This window comes from Pararge aegeria, chromosome 2 (genome assembly GCF_905163445.1).
Source record: "Pararge aegeria chromosome 2, ilParAegt1.1, whole genome shotgun sequence".
Taxonomy (NCBI): domain Eukaryota; kingdom Metazoa; phylum Arthropoda; class Insecta; order Lepidoptera; family Nymphalidae; genus Pararge; species Pararge aegeria.
Genome location: NC_053181.1, coordinates 12,883,975 through 12,905,891, shown reverse-complemented (window position 1 = coordinate 12,905,891; position 21,917 = coordinate 12,883,975). Strand labels below are relative to the sequence as shown.

General features: G+C 33.7%; 1 protein-coding gene across 1 annotated transcript in view; it reads right to left on the bottom strand.

The window, feature by feature from the left end:
* Positions 1–21,345, bottom strand: part of LOC120634669 (agrin-like) — a 90,012-nt gene extending 68,667 nt beyond the window's left edge. The window contains exons 1-2 of the mRNA XM_039905424.1: positions 21,324–21,345; positions 2,013–2,876 (exon numbers count right to left, since the gene is read on the bottom strand). Coding sequence (XP_039761358.1) covers positions 2,013–2,802 — 790 coding nt within the window. The 5' untranslated portion in view covers positions 2,803–2,876; positions 21,324–21,345. The remainder of the gene's footprint in view (positions 1–2,012; positions 2,877–21,323) is intronic.
* Between the last annotated feature and the right edge of the window lie 572 nt (positions 21,346–21,917).

Sequence of the window (21,917 nt, the reverse complement as noted above, 5' to 3'; positions counted from 1 at the left end):
ATAGGAAGTAAAGTTTTTTCTCGTGGGTGAAACTTTTGTAGCGCCGTGTCTTGACATATATTTCTATGTTGTAGCTGTACGTACGTAAGCACCGGTTTAGCAAATATCCGCATGAGTACGGCTTCGTTACCGGTGAATCAAATGTTGTCATAACCTACTTTTATTGATCAGTTGAATTACCATACAGTTTTATACGTATTCCATCTCGTTCGGAATTTTATTTTACAACGAGTTCTGTATGGCTGTAATAAAACGATATACAAATACGTTTATATTTTGTAAATAATGTAAACTGTTTTTATTTTATACTATTTTTAAGGTTTTGCAATTTTCGGTGTTTATAACTCAAGTAAGGAACATTTCTCGAATTCAATACTTCACCTGATTAACATTTCTGAAATATTCTCATTATTAATGAGTTTCTTCTTGTCTATTAAAAAAATAAATATAGTTGTTGTAGGCATGAAGTAAAACAGCTACAAACAGCTCTTTTGAGGGGAGCGAGTTCGATTTCCGGTTGGTACAAACAATTAGATTTTCAGCGTTATGTGTGCTTAAGAAAAATATAGTAATGAAACCTGAAATTACGGATCAATTATCTCAATTCCATAGAAAGTCAGCCGTACTTGCCACGGTTGACTTGTTGTCTGACATATTTTGAAGAGTTCCGTTGCCTGTCTCTGAAATTCTTCATCATATGCAATTGAAATGGGACCGTTTCGAAATAAACCACTTTCAAACGAAAATATTTTGCAAATCCGTTTACAAATAACAGAGTTATGACCATACATAAGGAAACAACCGAATCTATAACCTCCTACTTTTTGAATTGATGAAAAACGCATTTTTTTGCTGACCGCCTACTATTCTGAGTGCGGTAAAAAAGTTGCTTATGTTTCGGATTAGCGTTTAAATTTCGTCCGATAGTTTCGTTGCAATTTGAAAATCCCCTACGTGGCGGGCAAAGTGCCACTAAAATAAATGTTCTGTCAGAGAGAAAAACGAGCGGAGCGGCGGCTCCCGCACCCACTCGCTCACCTCACTATTTCATTTCAGCAGAATCAACTGTGAATTAAGGGCGTAGGCCATACAAACAGCACTTATCATTTATATTGCTTTGGCAATGCACGATTTAAGTCCTCTGTTTATACGCCTTCGTGTTCGCCTCGTTTTATTTAACATCAAGTTGTAAATTCGACCGTACCGTTGAACTATTATATTTGTCGTATACAATGAAAGTTATGACTTTAGGGTGGTGTTGTTTATATGTGACGTTACCGAAACAAGCGATCCTTATTATTAACAAGGATTATTTTTTAGTAGATAGTAGTTTTCTTTACGATAAATTCAATCGTTTACACGTAAGATTAATTTATCATAACAGTAAGTTAGTCTAAGGAATTAGTTTTCTGTACTTTTGGTCTAGATTTATATCTATGGGTTAAATGAAACGGCATCATTGGAAGCAGTTTCTTTTTCAAAAATCTAGGACTATTGCAAAAGAGCAGATAATTGAAAAATAAACAAATTTTTCGATATCCAAAAATCTTCCGATAGTTTTGAAATAGTTATTAATTACTTTTTCAATAAAACTCCAACTTCCAATAAACATTTATGCTCTAACCCAAAATCACTTTAGACTTTGGTAACAAACTGAAGTAAGGAAGGCGAAAATCTGAATTCGTTTCAAATTTTATCCATTCAAGTTGCAATATTCTTGGGCAGGTATAATTTCTCAGAATCTATTGATTAAGCGATAAATATTTAAAAAAATGTGTTTGCTGATATGATATTTGAAAATATATAGCATTATTGGAAATATGTCGGTAATCCGTTAATCCGTTAGGGTACATTTTTAAAGTGGCGTACTGGAAATTCTTCTAAAACATAAGAGTTAAATTAATCAAAAATTGTTGACTTTTGCGTAGTGGTTATTAGAGATTCCCCCTTACCGACATATAACCAGTGATTTGGGAATTATACTGTAGAAGTAATTTAGAAAAAGTACTTACAATTATTTGTTAGTAAAAACCCTGTTGAAACGCCCAACAACACTAGAAAAAATAACAATAGAAGCACTATAAGTGTCGGTTTACAGTAGTGTATCCAACAATAGTCTTCTGAATTCGCGGCTTGGGCATTGGATGACCACGGGCAGCACTTGCTGCATGACGTATCCGTCGAACTCGCTGGACGCACTACGGCACTGTTGCCTTGCTGATTCACTATCACACCCTGTACCGGAGTTTCATTCCTTTGGCTGTAAGTGGCGTTCTTTTCCGATATGCGTGCAAATCCTGAGCTGTCATCTTCTTGAGAGTTGCCATATACGCCGTATGATGCCACCATATCAACACCCGACAGCGACCTGGTCGTTTCGTTACCTGTGCAGTCCTGCACGCCATTATTGTCTGAACTAGGCCAACACTCGCACGAACACCGGTCCTCTTTTCTCCTCTGGCGGACTTGCACTGTATCGGATCTCGCGATTTGCACATCAGCTTTTTTCTCCTCCTCCTTTTTAATTTTTGTCTCCTGAGACACGGTTTCGTGAGTGCCATTGTAGTTACTTTGCAAATTCTTATGGTTTTCTATATACCAATGTCTCTCCTCCGCTCGGAGTGTAGTATCGTTATTACCCTCATACACATCAGCGTAATTGGAGAGAGGATGTGAGGAGGGGCTGTAAAGAGGAACCGGCGCAAGCTGCCCGTATCCCCGCTCATATTGCGGAGGCCTTGAGTTTGTCGCATAATAGGTAGTAGATACAGGCACGTTGTAATCGTAGCCCGACCTGTTCATCTTCAGTCCTTATTCGCCACATTTGAATTTATTTTTTGTCAAAAACGACATTACTGATAATAAAACAGGGCACTCTAGAAACATTAAAGATATAAATAATGCTATCGACGTTGACTGTCAACTACGCACATATTAGGGAAACGTGTGTGATATAGTGAGGATACAAGGGGAGCAAGTTGGAAGATAAACTTCGTTGATTTTGTTTTGTTACATTAAGAGGCTGAAAGTTATAGAAATAAACATCTGTTTATCTCAATTACTTCTCTTGTTCAGAGACTGTATTTATCTTTTGTATTAGGACAAACGCCCGTAGCTCGCCCGCTACCGGATAACGTAGACAAGGAAGTAACAACGTGAGTAAACAAACTTTCCGTGTTTGTTTGCTCATAAATCTAATTTTCACGTGTGTCTTTATGAAAGCACAAGTGAAAGTCAAGAACACGCTTGTTAAGTAAAGACTGAATTCATTATAAATATTAGATTTTATAATTTATTTACGTTTTTGACTGTTTACGGCACAAAAGTAGAACAATTATTTAAAAGGAAAAGTTCAGCTGTCCTTTCGTAAAGTTATTAATTTAATGGAGTGTGAATCCCTGAGGTCGGTACATTCATTCGGTCACAATTAATTAAATTAAAAACAAACATGTCAACGAATTCCTAACATGAAAACAGGATTATCCCGTAGATAATAGGTAATGTGATAGTCAACACGTGGGTTTTAAATCTAATTGCTGATTGCTAAGTTGTGATTTCTCTTTTATTAATTAAATTATAAAAGTTCGGGTTTTTATTACAATAGGTAATAATAAATGTAAGTTTAAATTGTGACAAAGAGAATCAAAGTTTAATGATATGGCATTCAGTCTGTGACACTATTTTATAACATTTTCACCTCATTATGTTACAATATTTAAGCGAATCTAATTGTTTTGTCAACGCGATTATTTCATTTATGTAATTTTGTAATGATAACGTTGTTAGCTTTATTCACTGTGTTGAACGCATTTGCGAAACGTTTTTAGTGTGAATGTTCTCGTCATATCTATGCATTTAACTATTTTCTGCCATTTAGTATATTGCTAGCTGAATAATATATCAGTATGAGCTGGCACCAATGTAGGCTTCAGTATATTCAATTCATGATACATTGAGTATTTTTTATTAAAGATTGATCAACGATGGTTTAATTTTATAAGTTGCTAGCTGTGCCCTACGGCTTCACCTGCGCAAATTACGAGACGCAGATTTCTTCTACATACTTTATAATCTTCTGCAAGAAATCATATACCTAACTTAAAGATTTTTTTCAATCGCAGTGGTAGTGCAAAAAATATAACCCAACATATTAAAACAAACAACTGAGGTGTGGGCGAATAAAAATATATCTGTTCTAGTTATTGGAGCTTTAATCAACCAAAGTTATAAATTAGAATCACGTCAACATCTTCAACCACAATTAACCGTACCGGGGACCTATCCCTTTTTCGCCTTACCTAAAATATTTTTAGTTACCTTAAAAAATGTCAGCAAATAATGTGTGTGTGTAAGAGCAGCACCATATATTAGTCGGTAGCGCCAGGAAAGCAACGTTGACCAAGGTCAGTAAATGGATGGCGTGCATAAAAAACAGAATCCAAATCGTATTTTAGTTCCTTAGGTTGATATTCAGTATACGAATTTTAACCAAAAAAATTCCAAACATTTTTTTATTCAGTTCTAGCAGTGAATTAATCATATACGTTGTAAAACTTTATAATTACTATGTATTTAGGCCTTACACGAGGAGTTATTTGCTGCCCACTGAGTTCTGTATTTTGGGCAAAACTAAACTAATATTACAACCTATCCAGTCCAAAAATAATTATTTTAATCGGTTAATACTTTACGGATATGGTGTAAAATCGACTGATCTTCATGTAATTTGGGCAAAACTTAACTGATATTACAACCTATCCAGTCCAAAAATAATTATTTTAATCTTTACGGATATGGTGTAAAATCGTCTAAACACAACAACCGTCCTTTCATCGATTTATTTCAATTCATTTAGTAGTTTCCATGTGATGCACGGCTAAGGTGCAAACAGATAGACATAAAAAACACATACGTGTATATGCAATTGCCCGTTATCCAAGTGTAACGCTGCAATTGTTATAACAATACACTGCAATACCGAAACCTACCTGTCATTTCGCATTCTTTGGGTGATTACTCCTTGTTTCATTAATTAATTAATTACAAAATGATGACCCGCAGAGCCTTAGCGCGCCAGGAGCAATCCAAATTACAATTGGCCCTGAAAGAATTAAAGGCAAGCAAGGAGCTATGCACCCAATTGAATAATGAAAGAGACGAAAACGAAAAGGAATTATTAGAAGTCCTTGGGAATAATAATAGACTAAAATTAGAACTATCGGATTTGCACATAAAGTATGTAGACATTGTAGAAGAGCGGGATAGACTTCAGTTATTAGTAAATAGGTTTGATGAGTGCCGTGCTGAGTATGAGGAGGCTCTGAGCCAGATTACTACCCTGCAGCGGGAGCTAAGTGATGCCCACCACCAGATCACCGAACTGGAAGATGCAGCCCATAACACAACAGCAATACACACTCAAAGCCTTTATGAAGAATTAGTTGATAGGGCCCCGCAGTTGGTTACTGCTGCTGCTGACATGTCTACTGCTAATACCAACTTCTCTAATTTATTGAAAGTCAAATCAGATACAGTAGTCAATCCCTGCAGCAGTAGGAAACTAAAAAAGTATATCAAAGTTAACCGATATATTAAAAAAACACAGAAACTGTTAAAAGTACATAAAAATTCTGTTAAATCTCTGAAACCAAAGAAAGAACGTTTAGAATTATTGAATGAAATTAAAATGTATAGTTCACAGTTAGAAAGTAATAGATTAAGTTATGAATCTGACACACAAATCCTAGAAGCACAAATAGCCAGATTACAGACTTCTTTACGTACACTGGCAGTAAAGTTTGATATGTATCAAAGGCAAATGATATCTGAGTACACACAGACTTCAGATGAATGGCATAAGACAGAACAATCCAGTGGTAAATTAACTTCACTATCTACCCATAGTTTTGATAGTATAGGCAGTCATCCCCAGTTTGTGTCATCAGTGTCATCACCCTCTAATGTGAGAAAGGTGTGTGTCAGGTTAAGTAACTCAAAATCACAAAACATAAATATTAATAATAATTCCTTTATTGAAGCAAATGCTCATAGTAGCAGTTCAATAAAAACAATTATGTACAGCGATGAAATTGGATGTAACATGGGCTTATATCTTAACTCTCAGTTGAATGGACACACAGTTTTGAACTACTGTTTACCCAACTCAAATTTAAAAGCTATTGTAGCTGCAATTTGTAGAAATAGGAATATGTTTGACTGTAAAACTAATTTAATTATCATAATGGGAAATAGAGGGAATGTTAACAAACCTGAGCTGATTAAACTTATTGATTCTTTAAATACATTAAATGTAAATAGTATTGTATTATACACATTTCCTTATTTTCATAACTTGCCACACCAAGAAAATACTATTAGGTATAATTTAAATATGACTTTGTACAATTTATGTACATATAATAAGAAATTTCATGTTATAGACTTTAGCAAATGTGCTAATCCTACTTATAATTTGTACCGAGATAGATATTACCTATCACACTATTTTAAACAACAGATAGCTGTTTCGCTATCGTATTTTTTTACCATAACAGCCAAGAACTTGGCTAAACCAGCTGCTTTTATTGAGCAGTGTAATAGTTTTGACATGAAAACCTTGGAAATTATTCCAAGTCATTTTAGTTTAAACTAGTTAAGGAGACAACAGAGGCTTTCTCTTGCTTAGAAAAGCAGACAACTGAGTCTCCCTCAGGCATATATGAAAAAAATTATAGTAAGGGGTCGCACAATGTACTATTAAACCAAAAATATAATAAAAAATCTAATTCTAATTATATCAACTTGGTTCACCAAAATATTCAATGTATTAGAGGAAAAGACTTAGAGATTGAATTATTTTTAAATGATTTTAACATTAGCATTTTATGTATAACTGAGCACTGGTTGAAAACCCATGAATATTTGTTTAATTTTGGTAACCACCAGGTTGGTAGTTCGTTCACCAGGGTTACAGCGATTCATGGAGGCTCTTTAATTTTATTAAATAAAAATTTAAAATTTAAAAACAGAAACGATATTGTTAGCCTTTCTGTTGAACGGACAATAGAGCTAGCCTCGGTTGAACTAGAGCAATTTATAATTGTTACTGTTTATAGGCCACCCTTGTCAAACTTTGAACTTTTTGAAAAGGTAATGGATGAAGTGTTATTTAAAATATCAAAGTGTAATAAAAAGTTAATAATATGCGGAGATTTTAATGTAAACATTTTAGAAAATAACTCTTTAAGTATCAAGTTATTGAATTTATTTAAAACTTACAATCTATCAAATATGTTCATGGAGCCCACAAGAATAACTGCTACTAGCGCCACCTGTTTGGATAACATCTTTACAAATATAATTCCTATAAGCAAAAATATTATTAGTAAATTAGACTCTGATCATTGTGGTCAAATTATTCAATTTGAAAATGTGAAGAAAAATGTTTCTAAACGTAAAATAACATTTGTTCCTGTAACATCCAACCGCATAGAGAAAATGAGATATAGCCTAGTAAATGACCTCCCATTCCTACCCTCAGGGGCGACTCCAAATGCAATGTACAGCTCCTTTTTCAATACCTTTAATAGACTATTTCATTCTATATTTACTAGTAAGTCGGTTGTGATTACTGATACATTAAATTTTAGTGAGTGGGCGACAGTTGAACTTCATAAAAATAGGCAAAAGCTGTACGAATTGTATGCTGAACGTCAATTTAACACTGGTGATAAGTTTGGGGATTATGTTAAATTGTTTTCCAAGAATTTTAAACGCGCTTGCCACTTAGAAAAGACGCGATACATCAAAAATAAAATTAAAAATAGCAGCAATGCAATCAAAACTACTTGGAACATAATTAATGAGGAGACGGGAAGAGTAACACCACGAAATATTAACTTTAAACTTAATGTAGATAATAAAGCCTTAACAACAGATTTCGAGGTGGCTACTGCTTTTGAAACCTTCTTTACCAACATTCCCGTCTCCACAACAGAATCATTAAACTCTTCACCAGATATGGCTCTCTCTCTATTAAAGGAAAATGTGCCTGAGTGTAACCATTCTTTTAAATTCACGCATGTTAGTGGCTCTGACGTTATTAAAGCCTTTAAATTATTAATTAATAAAAAAACAAATGATCTGTGGGGCATTTCCGTAAACGTTGTCAAATCATTAATTGATATTGTTGCACCCGATTTAGCCTTAATATTTAATAATTGTATAGATTGTGGTGTGTTTCCTGACTTAATGAAACTTAGTAAAATAGTTCCATTGTTTAAATCGGGTAGTACTTCTGACCCCACTAACTTTAGACCAGTATCCGTACTACCCACTTTCAGTAAAATCTTTGAAAAACTCATTTTAAATCAATTACTTTACCATTTTCATAAGTATAATTTACTTCATATTAAGCAATTTGGTTTCACACGGGGTCGCTCAACAATCGACGCAGGTGTTGAGCTAATACAAAACATATTTGAAGCCTGGGAGGAGTCACGTGATGCACTTGGTGTGTTCTGTGACTTATCTAAGGCGTTTGATTGTGTTCAACACGAAACGTTAGTTAGGAAACTACACCACTATGGAATTCAGGGTGTAGCTCTAGACTTAATGAGTAACTATCTACGCGATAGAATTCAGAAAGTCGACGTGAATGGAAAACGGTCTAATGGATCAGTTATGAAAATAGGTGTCCCACAGGGGTCTATATTAGGACCATTTCTGTTCCTTATTTACATTAATGACCTTCCTTACCTTGCCAAGGATAAACACGGGGTAGTTCTGTTTGCCGATGATACATCACTGACTTTTAAAATAAATCGACGTGAACTAGCTTTTGACGACGTAAACAACTCTCTCGCTAAAGTGGTACAGTGGTTTGAAGCTAATAATTTGGTTCTTAACGGAAAAAAAACCAAGTGTATAAAATTCACTTTACCTAATGTTAAACACGTGAAAACCACTGTACTACTTAATAATGAGGAACTGAAACTGGAGGATACGACAGTTTTTCTAGGAATAACGTTAGATTCTAAACTTCAATGGGGCCCTCATGTAAATAATTTAACGAACAGGCTTAGTTCTGCTGCCTATGCGGTAAAGAAGATACGCCATATGACCGACGTAGAAACTGCTAGACTGGTATATTTTAGTTACTTTCACAGCATTATGTCATATGGAATTTTACTTTGGGGTAATGCTGCTGATATTAGCACTATTTTCGTGCTGCAGAAGAGGGCTGTTCGTTCTATCTACAAAATGGGTCCGAGAGAGTCATTGAGAGATAAATTTAAAGATTTTAAAATAATGACAGTGTATAGTCAGTACATATTTGAAAATTTAATGTACGTCCATAAAAACATTTCTAAATTTAAGAAAAAATGTGACTGCAATAATTTAAACATTAGAAGTAAGAATAAACTTACAGTGCAGTATACTAGGTTACATAAAATTCATAATTCGTTTAAAGGAAATTGCATACAATTCTACAATAAACTACCAATTGACATCTTGGAGATGTCTCTTAAAAAGTTCAAAGTTTGTATTAAACGTAAGCTTATAGAAAAGTCCTATTATAGTATAAAGGACTACGTAAACGATAAAAAAGCTTGGGTGTAAATTATTGCTCTAACCAGGTTGCTCTTCTAATAATTTAAAATGACATTGTGAGATGGCGATAACAAAAAAAAAAAAAAAACACCCGGCTAAGTTTGTTGTGGGCTTCTTCTTAGACCGGGACGCGTTTGGAACCCTCGTAGCTTTAGTTTTAAGTTTACGAATGTGGTTATCGCCATCATCTCACTACCGTGTAATTTTTATGTACGCATCAAAAGTGCCACCAGTGGGCCTACTTGAATAAAGATATTTTTGACTATGTTTTCAGATCAACCCGGGAAAGTGGCTTTGATGCCTGGCCTCTATAAAAGCACTCTAGCTCTTCTGAAAAACAAATTGAGATTTTCCGTACTTGGTTTTACCAAGAGGTGTATTATTAAATACTTACATACATAATTTAAAATATCTACATAAACCGTAGGGTAATTGTAATCGCATCAAAATATGAATCCATAAACCCTTAAATGAACCTCTTTTCCAAGTATTGACACGGATTAAAAGTGTTTCATACCCAAGTAAATTAATTGGCACAGAAACACTCCGACATAAGCCCTTCGGATTATATTCCGTTGAATATGTATTTGTTTATAATAATTTTGTCTTGCAATAAAAACACAATGTTTTGTTAGGCAATCACGCGGACAACTAAGAACCTGTTTTTTATTTGAAGATATTTTATGTATTGTTAAAATTATCCGGAGTACAGTATAATACCAAACAAACCTATTTGATTTTGATTAGATAAAAATACCAAAATAATAAAGAGGAAGTAATAATTGACGGACTAAGTAGATGGCTGGTTATTGGAAAATTAGCACTTTTATACAGAGCAACATTCACAAAAAACACGTGTTACAGAGTGCCGCACTGTGTCCAATAACCTAAAGCCTCAAATGCCTTTAATTACACCGGCAACCACGTCCTTCTGACCAGAACGCAGCTGCTACCTGCTTTGGAGGTAGTAATAACCATGGCGCAAGTACTTCTTCGGATGAGCTCTGACACAAAAAGCTCTACTACTACCTGCGAGTTAACGAAAAGAAAATTACCACCAAGTTTCATTTATTTTGTTTTTTTAGCAACTTTCATAGCAAAAATCACGTGACTGCGTGACCATTACTTTACAGAAAAGAGAGTTTAAGCACGCGTAGTATTTGTGTTAAGAGTAACAAACCTGCCTCCGAAATCATTACAGCAAAGTTAATTTATATTTGAGGTTGTATAATTTCTAGGTTACATTGATATTGTTATTATTAGGCACAACGTACTCTTAACTAGGTTTACTATTGTAGCTTTCACGAGTTAAAAGTTGAAGTCATATTATTGCAAGACCGCACGCTATACAATCCTACCATAAAAGTATCATAATAGTAGTTCACAGTTTCGAAAAAGCTGTGCAAATTCATTACGATTTAAAAGAATGTGAACAAAAATAAGTAAGATTCAAATTGTAAAAAAATTAACTAACTGTCAAAGTAAATAGATACGAAACATTGGTTTAAATAATTTACAATACCTTCACCTTGTTGCCTTTTAATATTATACGAAGAAAAAAATCCTATTCGAAATTGTAAGATGAACGTAGCTTTTTTTTTATTCGCTTTCAACGGTCTATCTTATAAAAAAAATCTTGAACAACGCTTTGAAAATCTAAAGCAGGTCAAGCAAAGGCATGCAACACTTCCAAGACTGAAGTCTCGAACGCAGAAAGACATTGAAACCGCCTTCTATTTACTGTGAGCTATTTTTTTAGCTTCTTAAGTACTTATAAGACTCCGAGCTTTATGCATTTTGCAACGTGAACACTTTCTTATGCAAGTCAAGTAGCTTTATTTATAAGTAAAACAAAAATCTTCTAACAGCTTTCTTAATATAAATAGCCTATGCTAATATACAAAGAAATTGATACCATTTTATTTAATTTTCTGTGTGCGTATATTTTTATAGTTCGACAATGAAATATCAAGGTATGTTGGTCAATAAATCTCCCTTTAAATTAACCTGGACTCATAAATTAGGTCTCGTTAGTTTGGTTTCGTATTGTTTACAACTGGAACTCTGACAATGTAGCCAACTTGAAATGCATGTATAATATAAACTTAATTTCTTGAGCCGAAAATAAAATCCTCTTCCCTCTTCAACAATCCGATTATTGAATGGATCTAGTTATAAAATCTTGATTTATATATTAAAAAGTCTCACTACCTTGTCCCCTGTATATCCCCTATATACAGGGGACAAGTATAATATATTATATTATACCCCTATTTTATTATACTCTATAATGTAGAGGACAAGTTACTACACTACAAGTAACTTGTATGTTATATTGTAGGTAATATAGATATCGAGTTATAGTGAATGGACTGTAAAATATTATTTATAAGCAGTATCACTGTCTAAATTACAAGTGCTAAATTACAAAATTAAAGTATTGTTTAACAATATACTCCTTTTTCAACCGACTTAAGTGTTTTTGTTGTGTATAGCAATGTAACACTAAACGCGATTACTCGGAAGAAAAACTGTAAAACAGCTAAAAAGCAACAAAAAATATATTTGCTACAACATTTTTAAGTACCTAAGTAAATATACTACGATGTGTGTATTACTCATCGCCATCTAGCACCAAAGTAAGCGTAGCTTGTGTTGTGGGTACTAAGTTGACTGAAGAATATTTTTATGAATAAAGAAGAACTTATGATATATAGATAAACAACCAGACACTGGAAAACATTCATGTTCATCACACAAACATTTTTTACCTTGGACTCAGAAAGCAAGGTCGCTGCCAGCTGTGCCGTCAAAATGGAATGTAAAAATTTCTAAGTATAGATATACTTTGTATACGGATTCCCTTTTATATTGGAAGAGACCTATTATTTTTCTAAAATGTTGTAGAAAATATTTCTTTCTTGATTTTTAGTTGTTTTGCAAAGTTGTTTTTGGTCAAAATTGTTTTTTAGTCTTCACTGTACTCATGTATGTTTTTTCATAACTGTATCTTTACTTTCTTTTTTTCGCTAACCGTTGCGCCAGAGAGGTCGTCAGTTCATGCGAAACCTGGTGTTTTTAACAATTACGTTTTTTTTTAACTTCAATTAGTAAAAGTATTTTGCTTCAGCTACCTTAACTAACAACCAACTTTCTGGTGTAATAACAAATAACTTTCGACAATTTGTTAAACTTGTCAATTTTATTTTGTGGCAATTAATATAAACATGCCAAGTCATTTGCGCAACCTTATTCAATGATTTTTCCATAAGGACCTTGGTGCATTGTGTTTAAAACAACTAAGGGGTTGCCGCCTCGTGCATGCTACTAGCATATTTATCACCACAAAGATAGCCATCTTTCCGAGTATTGCAAAACAATTTTGTTCCTTGCATACCTCATATGGGCGTTTTAAATATAAGATAATAAGCTATATACCACCTAAAAAATGTTACACCCACAGGTTAAATAAACGACAAGACTTGGCGAATAATAAAATTCACAGCGTGCGTTTAAAGGCTGAATTCCAAATTTTATTTGCGAAGGTCCGTTTTAAGACTAGATTATAAAAGGTAACCAATATTCGTTACCATATACAGTAATACTAGAACACTATACTACTTATATATGATAAAATATAAGGTCATTCAAAAATGGGGTTCTAGGACATCTATAAAAAACATTATCCTTATCAGTATCTACGTGTCATCGTACCGTATATCTAAATAGCTAGGCGGCACATGTTTATCGATAAGATTGTTACTAGCCCCATGGCTAGATTCCAACCAGAATAATAGAGACAATTTTAAAATTACTAATTCTGCTGCTTAAAATTGCATCATACCCGGGACCTCCGACTCATAAGACCACAGATATTTTTCCACGGCGGCAGAGAGGTTGTCAAAAATGTTTCGGTCGAAGAGTGTTTAAAGCTCCATGAAAAAGTTCATAAGTTTAAGTAGTTTTCACAACGGCTAAGCTCAGACTTTAAACGTACCGAAAAAGTTTGTGTTAAATTTATTAAAATTGAGCTCTTTTTACCCGACATCATTGTATAACAACTTCAAAATTTTAACTACGTTCAATAAAACTATCCCAGACCAAAAAGTATGTAATGATAAATAAAAAATTAGGTGGGCTCATAAACTAGAAGTGGTGTTAAAATACCTTTCATAAGCTTAATAGTACCTTACATAGGCGTAGATATAATATAGATGATAATAAACTTTTTATTTGATGGACTATTAAAGTAAATTAGAGTAAGTTCTTTCGAGGTATCACGGACGGGTTTACCTGAGTAGCTGTAGCTATTGCATGGGTTAACCGAACTATAGTTTAGCTGTAGTTTAACTATTAAAAATTATATTCATCATCATTTCAATTACCGGCCATTACCGGCCCACTACAGGGCACTGTAACGTATTTAAACATGATTGAGGAAATTTTCCGTGAGCACATTTTTGGACCGTTATGACATACACTCAACTACACTGAATATAAAGTGAGGTCTTAATATCGAGCTATCACGAGAAGATTTATTTTTATACTTTCATCGCAATTGGAAACTGTTTCTCTTTGTATCGCTGCTACAATATGATATTTTCCTACGTAAAGCTTATAATTAACTTATTAATATCTATATATTAATTAGTTAATTATAAGTTACTTAGTATATTGATAATAAATCTGTAATTGGAAGAAAATTTTGACCGGGGGATACTTTATAATCGATACTGAGTCCGGAACAGATTATTATTTAATTTTTGTCTGTCTGTCTGTCTGTCTCCCTGGGCATCAAGTGAAAAATACTGAACGGATCTAAATAAAATTTGGTATCGTTGTAGCTGATATTCCGGGTCAACATATAGGATACTTTTTATCCCGACAAACAGTAAGTTTCCTCCGCGAAATGGAATGAATTTTTTTATCAATTTTACTTCATACCTCCGTTAAATTTAAATCCATTTTATTAATTCTTTTTTTATTTCAAAGGGTATACTATTAAGCATGTATTGTCTAATTTTATTGAAGATCTGATAAATATTGTCGGAGATAAAGGACATAACTCTTCACAGATAACAGCACGTCGCAAGGCATATAGGACAACGATCGAATGCATGCGTACCATCCTGGAATATATACATAATAATTTATTTTTATCCCGGAAAAGGAAACAGCTCCTACGGGATAGCATCTATATTTTTCCCTCATTAGTCTTACAAAATCTGCACAATAGAGTTTTAGATTGACGTGGTTTTTTTAGATAGGCATAGACGAAATATTAACAATTTTTATTTCGTTTTTTTTTGGATTGTTAATATCAATTAAAGATTAAATAACGCTACGACCAATGGCTACCATAATTAATAAGAAATGTTGCAAAAACTGCAATAAATATCCTTTTTGAAAGATTCCGATGCGTGCGATGCGTGAAGGGTAAACGTTACGCCAAACGATGGAAATATGTAGTTAGTATATCGGAATTGTTTCTTTAAAGTTCTATAAAGTCCGCGACAACATACGACTACTTTTTGAAGTTGACTCATTCGCGGAAGAAGTCACGCGGGTCCGCTAGTAATAAATAAAATACTCTTATCGCATGAAAATTTACTGGCAGGTGTAGATTACCTACCAAGTGGAGAGCATCGAATCGTAACGCTAAATAACCTCCAACCAACCTAAAGATGCGTATACCTTGGCGGGTTAAGTAGATAAATAATTCTGTATTCAGACCAAGTGTACCTATCAACACAATTTGCGGTGTTAAAGGTCTCGCTCAAGTACTCTCTTTTTGATGCCCGCCTAATAAGCGAAAACACAAAGCCAGTCTTCAATCCACTTTCAGCGTCTGTCAGCAATATCTTGCGAATGTCAGTAGACGGAGAATTTAAGGTGAGTACCTACAGTTACGTTGACAAGTTACGAAGTTAATATTAAATTAAATTAAATTCCTTTATTTTAACACGTTGAACTTGTTTAAATTGTATTAAGTTGATATCGTGCTCAGTTATTGCTTAAGGTATAACTTTAACAATAAACATTTACTTCGCTGGTTGTACCTACAATATTGAAATGAATCCTTACTTGCTAAATAATTTTATTTCAGCGTCTTCTTTTATATGAGAATGAAAATAAGCATTTAACACAAAAGCTACTTATTTAACGATAGAGATAATAATATTGCTTAAACTGTAACAATTTATTAAATTTAGTACTTAAAATTATGAAATAGCCACTGAAATCCATTAGATTTTATTTGTTTTACAAAGAAATAATTAGTTATGCGCTAGCAAAAATATATATTATTATAGATTAATTGTACACCTCTTTTTCTAAGTCGGTTAAAAATCATACTTTTGAAGAAAATAACTTATGCGTAAAAAGTCAAACAATAGACGGGTAATAATTATAATGATATAATAATAAAATGTAATGTTTAACAAAAAGAACGATATACCTTAGTTAAATATAGTATAAAAGCGTAGAGGAAGTTATATATTAGAGAATATATTCAGCAGTTTGGTCAAAACGTTTTGGGTCTCAAATATTAGAACGAACGTGAAATGTATGCAAATATCCAAAACATTTAAGCCACCCAAGTTACCGTGGAAAATGCGTAGTAATAATGCGGTATAATATTCAATTGAAAAGCGTGCTTGATTCTCTTGTGTTTACTCTAATAACGTAACACCATCGAATGCCATTTGTCATCAAGGATCATACTCATTGGTATTACAAAACCTATTAATTAAATGCTAATGGATCATAAAATGTTATATTTTGGGCCAGCTAACCCGGCTATATACTCTTCGTAAGTTAATTTTTACTCACATCGGAACGGAGCCGATTGCGGTTATGTTTCTATGAGCTTGTTTATTTCAAAAGCCTTAAGTCTCGATATTTTGCGAAATCGTATTTTAATGTTTTAAAATATGCCTTCACTATTACGTCTATTTAAGTCAAAGTCAAATATTTCTTTATTCAAATAGGCACATAGACGCCACTTTTGATGCGTACATTACATGTAAAATATGACATAGGAGTGAGTTGACGGCGATTAATAAATTTGTCAATTTAAAACTAAAGCTACGAGGGTTCCAAACGCGCCCTGGTCTTAGAAGAAGCCCACAACAAACTTAGCCGATTGTTATTTTTTTTGTTATCACCATCTCACATTGTCATTTAAAAACTATTAAAGAAGCAACCTGGTTAGAGCAATAATTTACACCCAAGCATTTTTATCGTTGAAAGAGTCCTTAATACTATAATAGGACTTTTCTATAAGCTTACGTTTAATACAAACTTTGAACTTTTTCAGAGACATCTCCAAGATATTAACTGGTAATTTATTGTAAAATTGTATACAATTTCCTTTAAATGAATTACTTATTTTATGTAGTCTGCGTTATATTGCACTGCAAGTTTATTCTTGCTTCCAATGTTCAAATTATTGCAGTCACATTTAGATATATCTTTGTGAACATACATTAAATTTTCAAATATGTATGTCATTATCTTTACATCTTTAAATTTATCTCTCAATTTCTTAAAATGACTTTAAAATGGTTATCTTTATAAAATAACATGTTTCATAGCTGGCTAGCTAGACCATCTAATATTAACATACGTAAACTCTCACGAACTACCCTGTTTATTATAAAAAAAATATCCATTCGGTACTCTAGAGATAAGCGATTTCAAATATAACTTATGAGCCAGTGATACTGATAATGATACTACCATTTTACTGGCTACAGTACTCTATGAGTCAGGAATTTATGATCTATTTAAATCTATTAAAGGTACTTAGCATATGTACAGATTCTAATTAGTTGAATGAGATTTTTTTTTATAACTTACTTAGTTTCGATAGGATGTTTTTTTATAGCTTATTGTATAATTAGGGTTGTTTCGCAAAAATAGCTCAAATAAATTTATTTAAGCATACAATTCCCGTATATCGATGTGAAACTTTCATTATTTAATTATGAAACCGTTTGTTAGAAAATGTAACATTATCTTACATTCTCGATAATGTATTTCATTTTCTAACGAACTGTTAACAAAACATGATACTAGATATACTTAATTATACTTTGTTATGAGACCAAACTTCCAAGATAATGAAATTAACACATAATAATATTAAGATTATATACAAATACGTCAGTGAAGGAACAAGCGGAAAACTTTTTTGAAATGAAGCAACGTCATTTCAACCAAAAACATGTTTTAACATCATCTTTATAGGTTAACATGTTGGATTACTGATAATGAAGTCTTGCATTCAATTCACAGGGCAGCCAATAATAGTCAGGTATAGAGTTCTTGGGTCAAAACATTTTTAGTATCAGCTCGGAGTTAGGTAAATAAAGTTGTAAATCCCATTCCACGCAGAACACGTAAAGTCGTCTGTTCCAGTCACTAATATCTAATGAGCTCATTTACTATCGTCATTCTTCAAACCTGCCAACTTGTATTGAAACATCGTTGTGGGTCAATGCTATGAGAGAGAAGGCCTGCTTCCGGCGATTGGAAGTTATACAATTTAAGATGATGATGACCATGACCTGCCCTAAAAAGTTACAAGGATACCTTTATTACAGACGTACGTAGATGTACTAAGGATATTCCCTAAACGTCTATTATTGAAGTAGTGAATATGTTGACAACCACACATTTATCTCGTGGAATTGGACAAATAGAGAATATGCTTTCTATATACTAATACACACACTCACACACACGCACTAACACACACATAATTCTGACATGGACAATTATGACACGTACAAACGCAACCACGAGTACTTAGGCATACAAGTGATCTTAATTTCTAGTAGTAAGCTATGTCATCGAGCGGGTTAGCCCTGTTTTCCGAGACACAGTCTCAACTAGTTCGGAGATCAGGTACACTTTTTATCTGTGCAAAATTAAACAAAATTTGTACATATGTTATGTGTTATGTTTAGGTACTTTTGATTTTGTTTTGTTCTTCTTTATGACAATAAAGCATTTTTTAATTTTTTTTATATCCTAAGACGATTCCAAAAGAACGGACGATTGGAAACTAAGAAAGTCTACGCATGCGGTTCTTTAGTTTGTGACCACAATCTGAAGATACGTAAAGTTAGATAGAAATTAAATATTCATCATAGGCTTTATGGAATAGGTTAGGAACCCATTAGAAACTTATTTGGATGATTGCGGATGGCGAAAAACTTCTGTCGAAAAACTGGCAAAGTGTAGTGGATAATAGTCTCCTATTATCAACTAATTTGCCATCCTATCTAAACTTGAGTTTTTCAGAAAAAAAATTATGTTTCTTTATTGACCTACGACAGATATCCTCTTCAATTAATTACCGGTCCACTATACGGCACGGGTCTCCTCTCAAAAGGTCTACCACACTGGCCAAGTGCAGATTGGTAGACTCCACTCGCCCTTGAGAAAATCATGGCGAACTCTCATGCAGGTTTCCTCAAGATGTTTCCCTTTACCGTTAAAGCAAGTGATGTTTAATTACATAAAAAACGCACATAGCTCCGAAATGTTAACGATTCGAATTGGGTCCCCCCGAAAGGGAAGGCGATGCCTTACCCGCTAAGCTATTACTACTAACTATGACATATACATGTCGTAAACATGGAGTATAACAAATCTATGATTAGCAACATCATTACCATATCGAACAATAATTTATTTCTGCTAGAAATAGGTTTTTTATAGGAGTTTTCAAATTCAAGGTCCTATACCGCCTGTACTTTTGGGTCACTTTCGACTCTTCTATTGTCAACTTTTCACGATGCGAGATTTTTAAAACACTGGGTTTTTTGGACACCATAATCTTGGGTATCCATCCTTGAATAGTCTGCCAAGCTACTGGTATCTACCACGATTTAGCTTTGTAACTCACTGTGCTATTCTGGTAACTCTTGTAGTTCTACGGATTCCCTCATTTCTGATTTGATCCCGACAAGAAATTTCGAGAATTCTATCGCCTGCTGAAAGTTTTTGAGCTTTCTCATGGAGCTTATAGTTATTGGCTATGCTTAAAAGTTGGTTGTATTTGATACTTGATGTAGATTTCGTATCTAAAACTTTACAGAATGGTTAATGAATACTTTAAAAACCTGCAGCGGCTAGATTTAAAAGAAAACTCAATATTTCTTTCTACTTGTAAAACTATATCTTTCTATCTTAGCTAGAGTCGCAATAAAATTCCCTCAACTTTTACTGCAGAGTATAATATAGCACTTACATTAATAATGGCGTACGGGTACCATTCTAGAATAATGGAATTTGAAATGAAATGAATATTCTAAAATAAAACTTTTTTTAAAGTTTGTCGCACGTTATAATAATGACGCTATTAAACAGTACACTGTATCGTGAATAAGTGAAATAATTATTATTACCTTTCAGCTGAGTAATTTTTATAAAAAAAAAAAAGTAATTTTTGTTACATAACGAATATTCGCTTAATAATAAACAACAATTATCTAGAGTAGCAGCTTCACCCCGTGGTCTAAAATGCTGTTTAATTTAAAATAAATCGAGTATTATAACCTAACCGCCTGTAGCGCTAAACCCACCGCATCATATCGCCCGCCAGAGTTTTTGGCTCGACTCGTTAGTGTTGTGGCAGGGTGTTAATAAAATGATTTTGGATATGAAATTAAAAAATAAAATGATTTTAAAATCACACTGCAGACAGTTTTTCATATTAGCCTCTACCAGGTTAGCCTGTTACCATCTTAGACCGCATCATCACTTGCCACCAGGTGAGATTCCAGCCAAGGGCTTACTTGTAGTGGAATAAAAAAAACAATAAAATTTGGCGGTAACCCTTAAAGTTTAATATAATAGTAAAGATTTATCAAAATATAGAAAGAAGCTTCACTTCGGCTTAAATATTTCCCTCTCCCCTCCAACTAAGGCTACATCTTGTGTTAGAAGAGAGCAGGGCAATAGCCTAATTCTATGATACTAGATCTCCATTTTAATTTAAACCGAATAGATAGGCTTTTGGGAATTCAGTGAAACTCCTAGTGTAAATTTTTTGAACATCTTTTTTGTCAGATCTTAGGTCTCATCTTTAGCAATGTCTAGTAGCAAAACCTGAAAAGGGGTATGGAAGGCATGCCTTATTGTTTTTTATACGGCATCTTACCTGAACCCTTTATACCTAGGTTTCCTACTACTACACTCGAAGCCTTATGTTTTGATTTTGGCTTTGCTTTTTATGATGAAATTACTTTATTTTAACTGTTTTATTGCGATTGGTTATTTAAAATATTTTTAAACTTCTCCAGACAATATAACTAAAATCTGATACTTGTTTTGATAAACAGCGTTATTAGCATTGGACTCTTTTAGAATCTAAAGTAAAATTAAAAGAAGATGTACACTATTTTAGTTTTTATTATTTATTTTAAATACTCATTTTCAGAATAAGATCTTTTTGTAACTATTGTGTATTTAATTGTAAATAAGATAAGAGTAATTTAGCAAATTATATGTTTAACAATATTAGTAAGGTTCAGTTCAACGAAGATAGCATCATATTACATATATTGTATGTCATCGCGATAGTAGATATAATATAAATACCACGAACTAGGTCATGCTAATCATCGAAAGTGACTAAGGGACCGCATAGGGCGATAAACGAATGCACCCATATAAACGAAACTATCAACTTCACATACAACGAGTGGCAACACATCCGTGAACAATAAACACATATAGTCCCTCATTTTTTTCTCACTAGAGTCCTCATGTTACGGTAGGGACACCGGGTTTTCGAAATGTTAATGACATGTGGTTCGCGGACTCGATAGCCGGAGAGCGGCGTAGCACCGACGTAGCTTCGCCGTAGCGCGTCGCGGACTGGCAAAGCGGCACTACGACGATCCCCGCCCGCCCTGCCCCCCTGTCACCGCCACTTGCCCAAATCTAGACGAGTTTTCATTAATGTTGTTATCGGTGTAAAGTTCAGCCGAGTTAAACTAAGAACCTACAGCTTTAATTAACTGTCCGTAAAATAACAAACAATGATCCGATAACTTTAAGCGAGCAAATATCCGCTTCAACTTCTTGAACAAAATTGATGAACTGAGTGATTGGCTTTAATATTTATCCTCAATAAGTGTTAAAATCAAAACTTTCAATATCCATTTTTCTTCGAGGCAAGTAAAACGCAAACCGAGATCCGATAAATTTTGTCGGTCCGTATTATACAAGCTGTTTTTTGCCCGCGACATTGTCCATGCGGTATTTCTGATTTCTCCTGAGACTCAGTA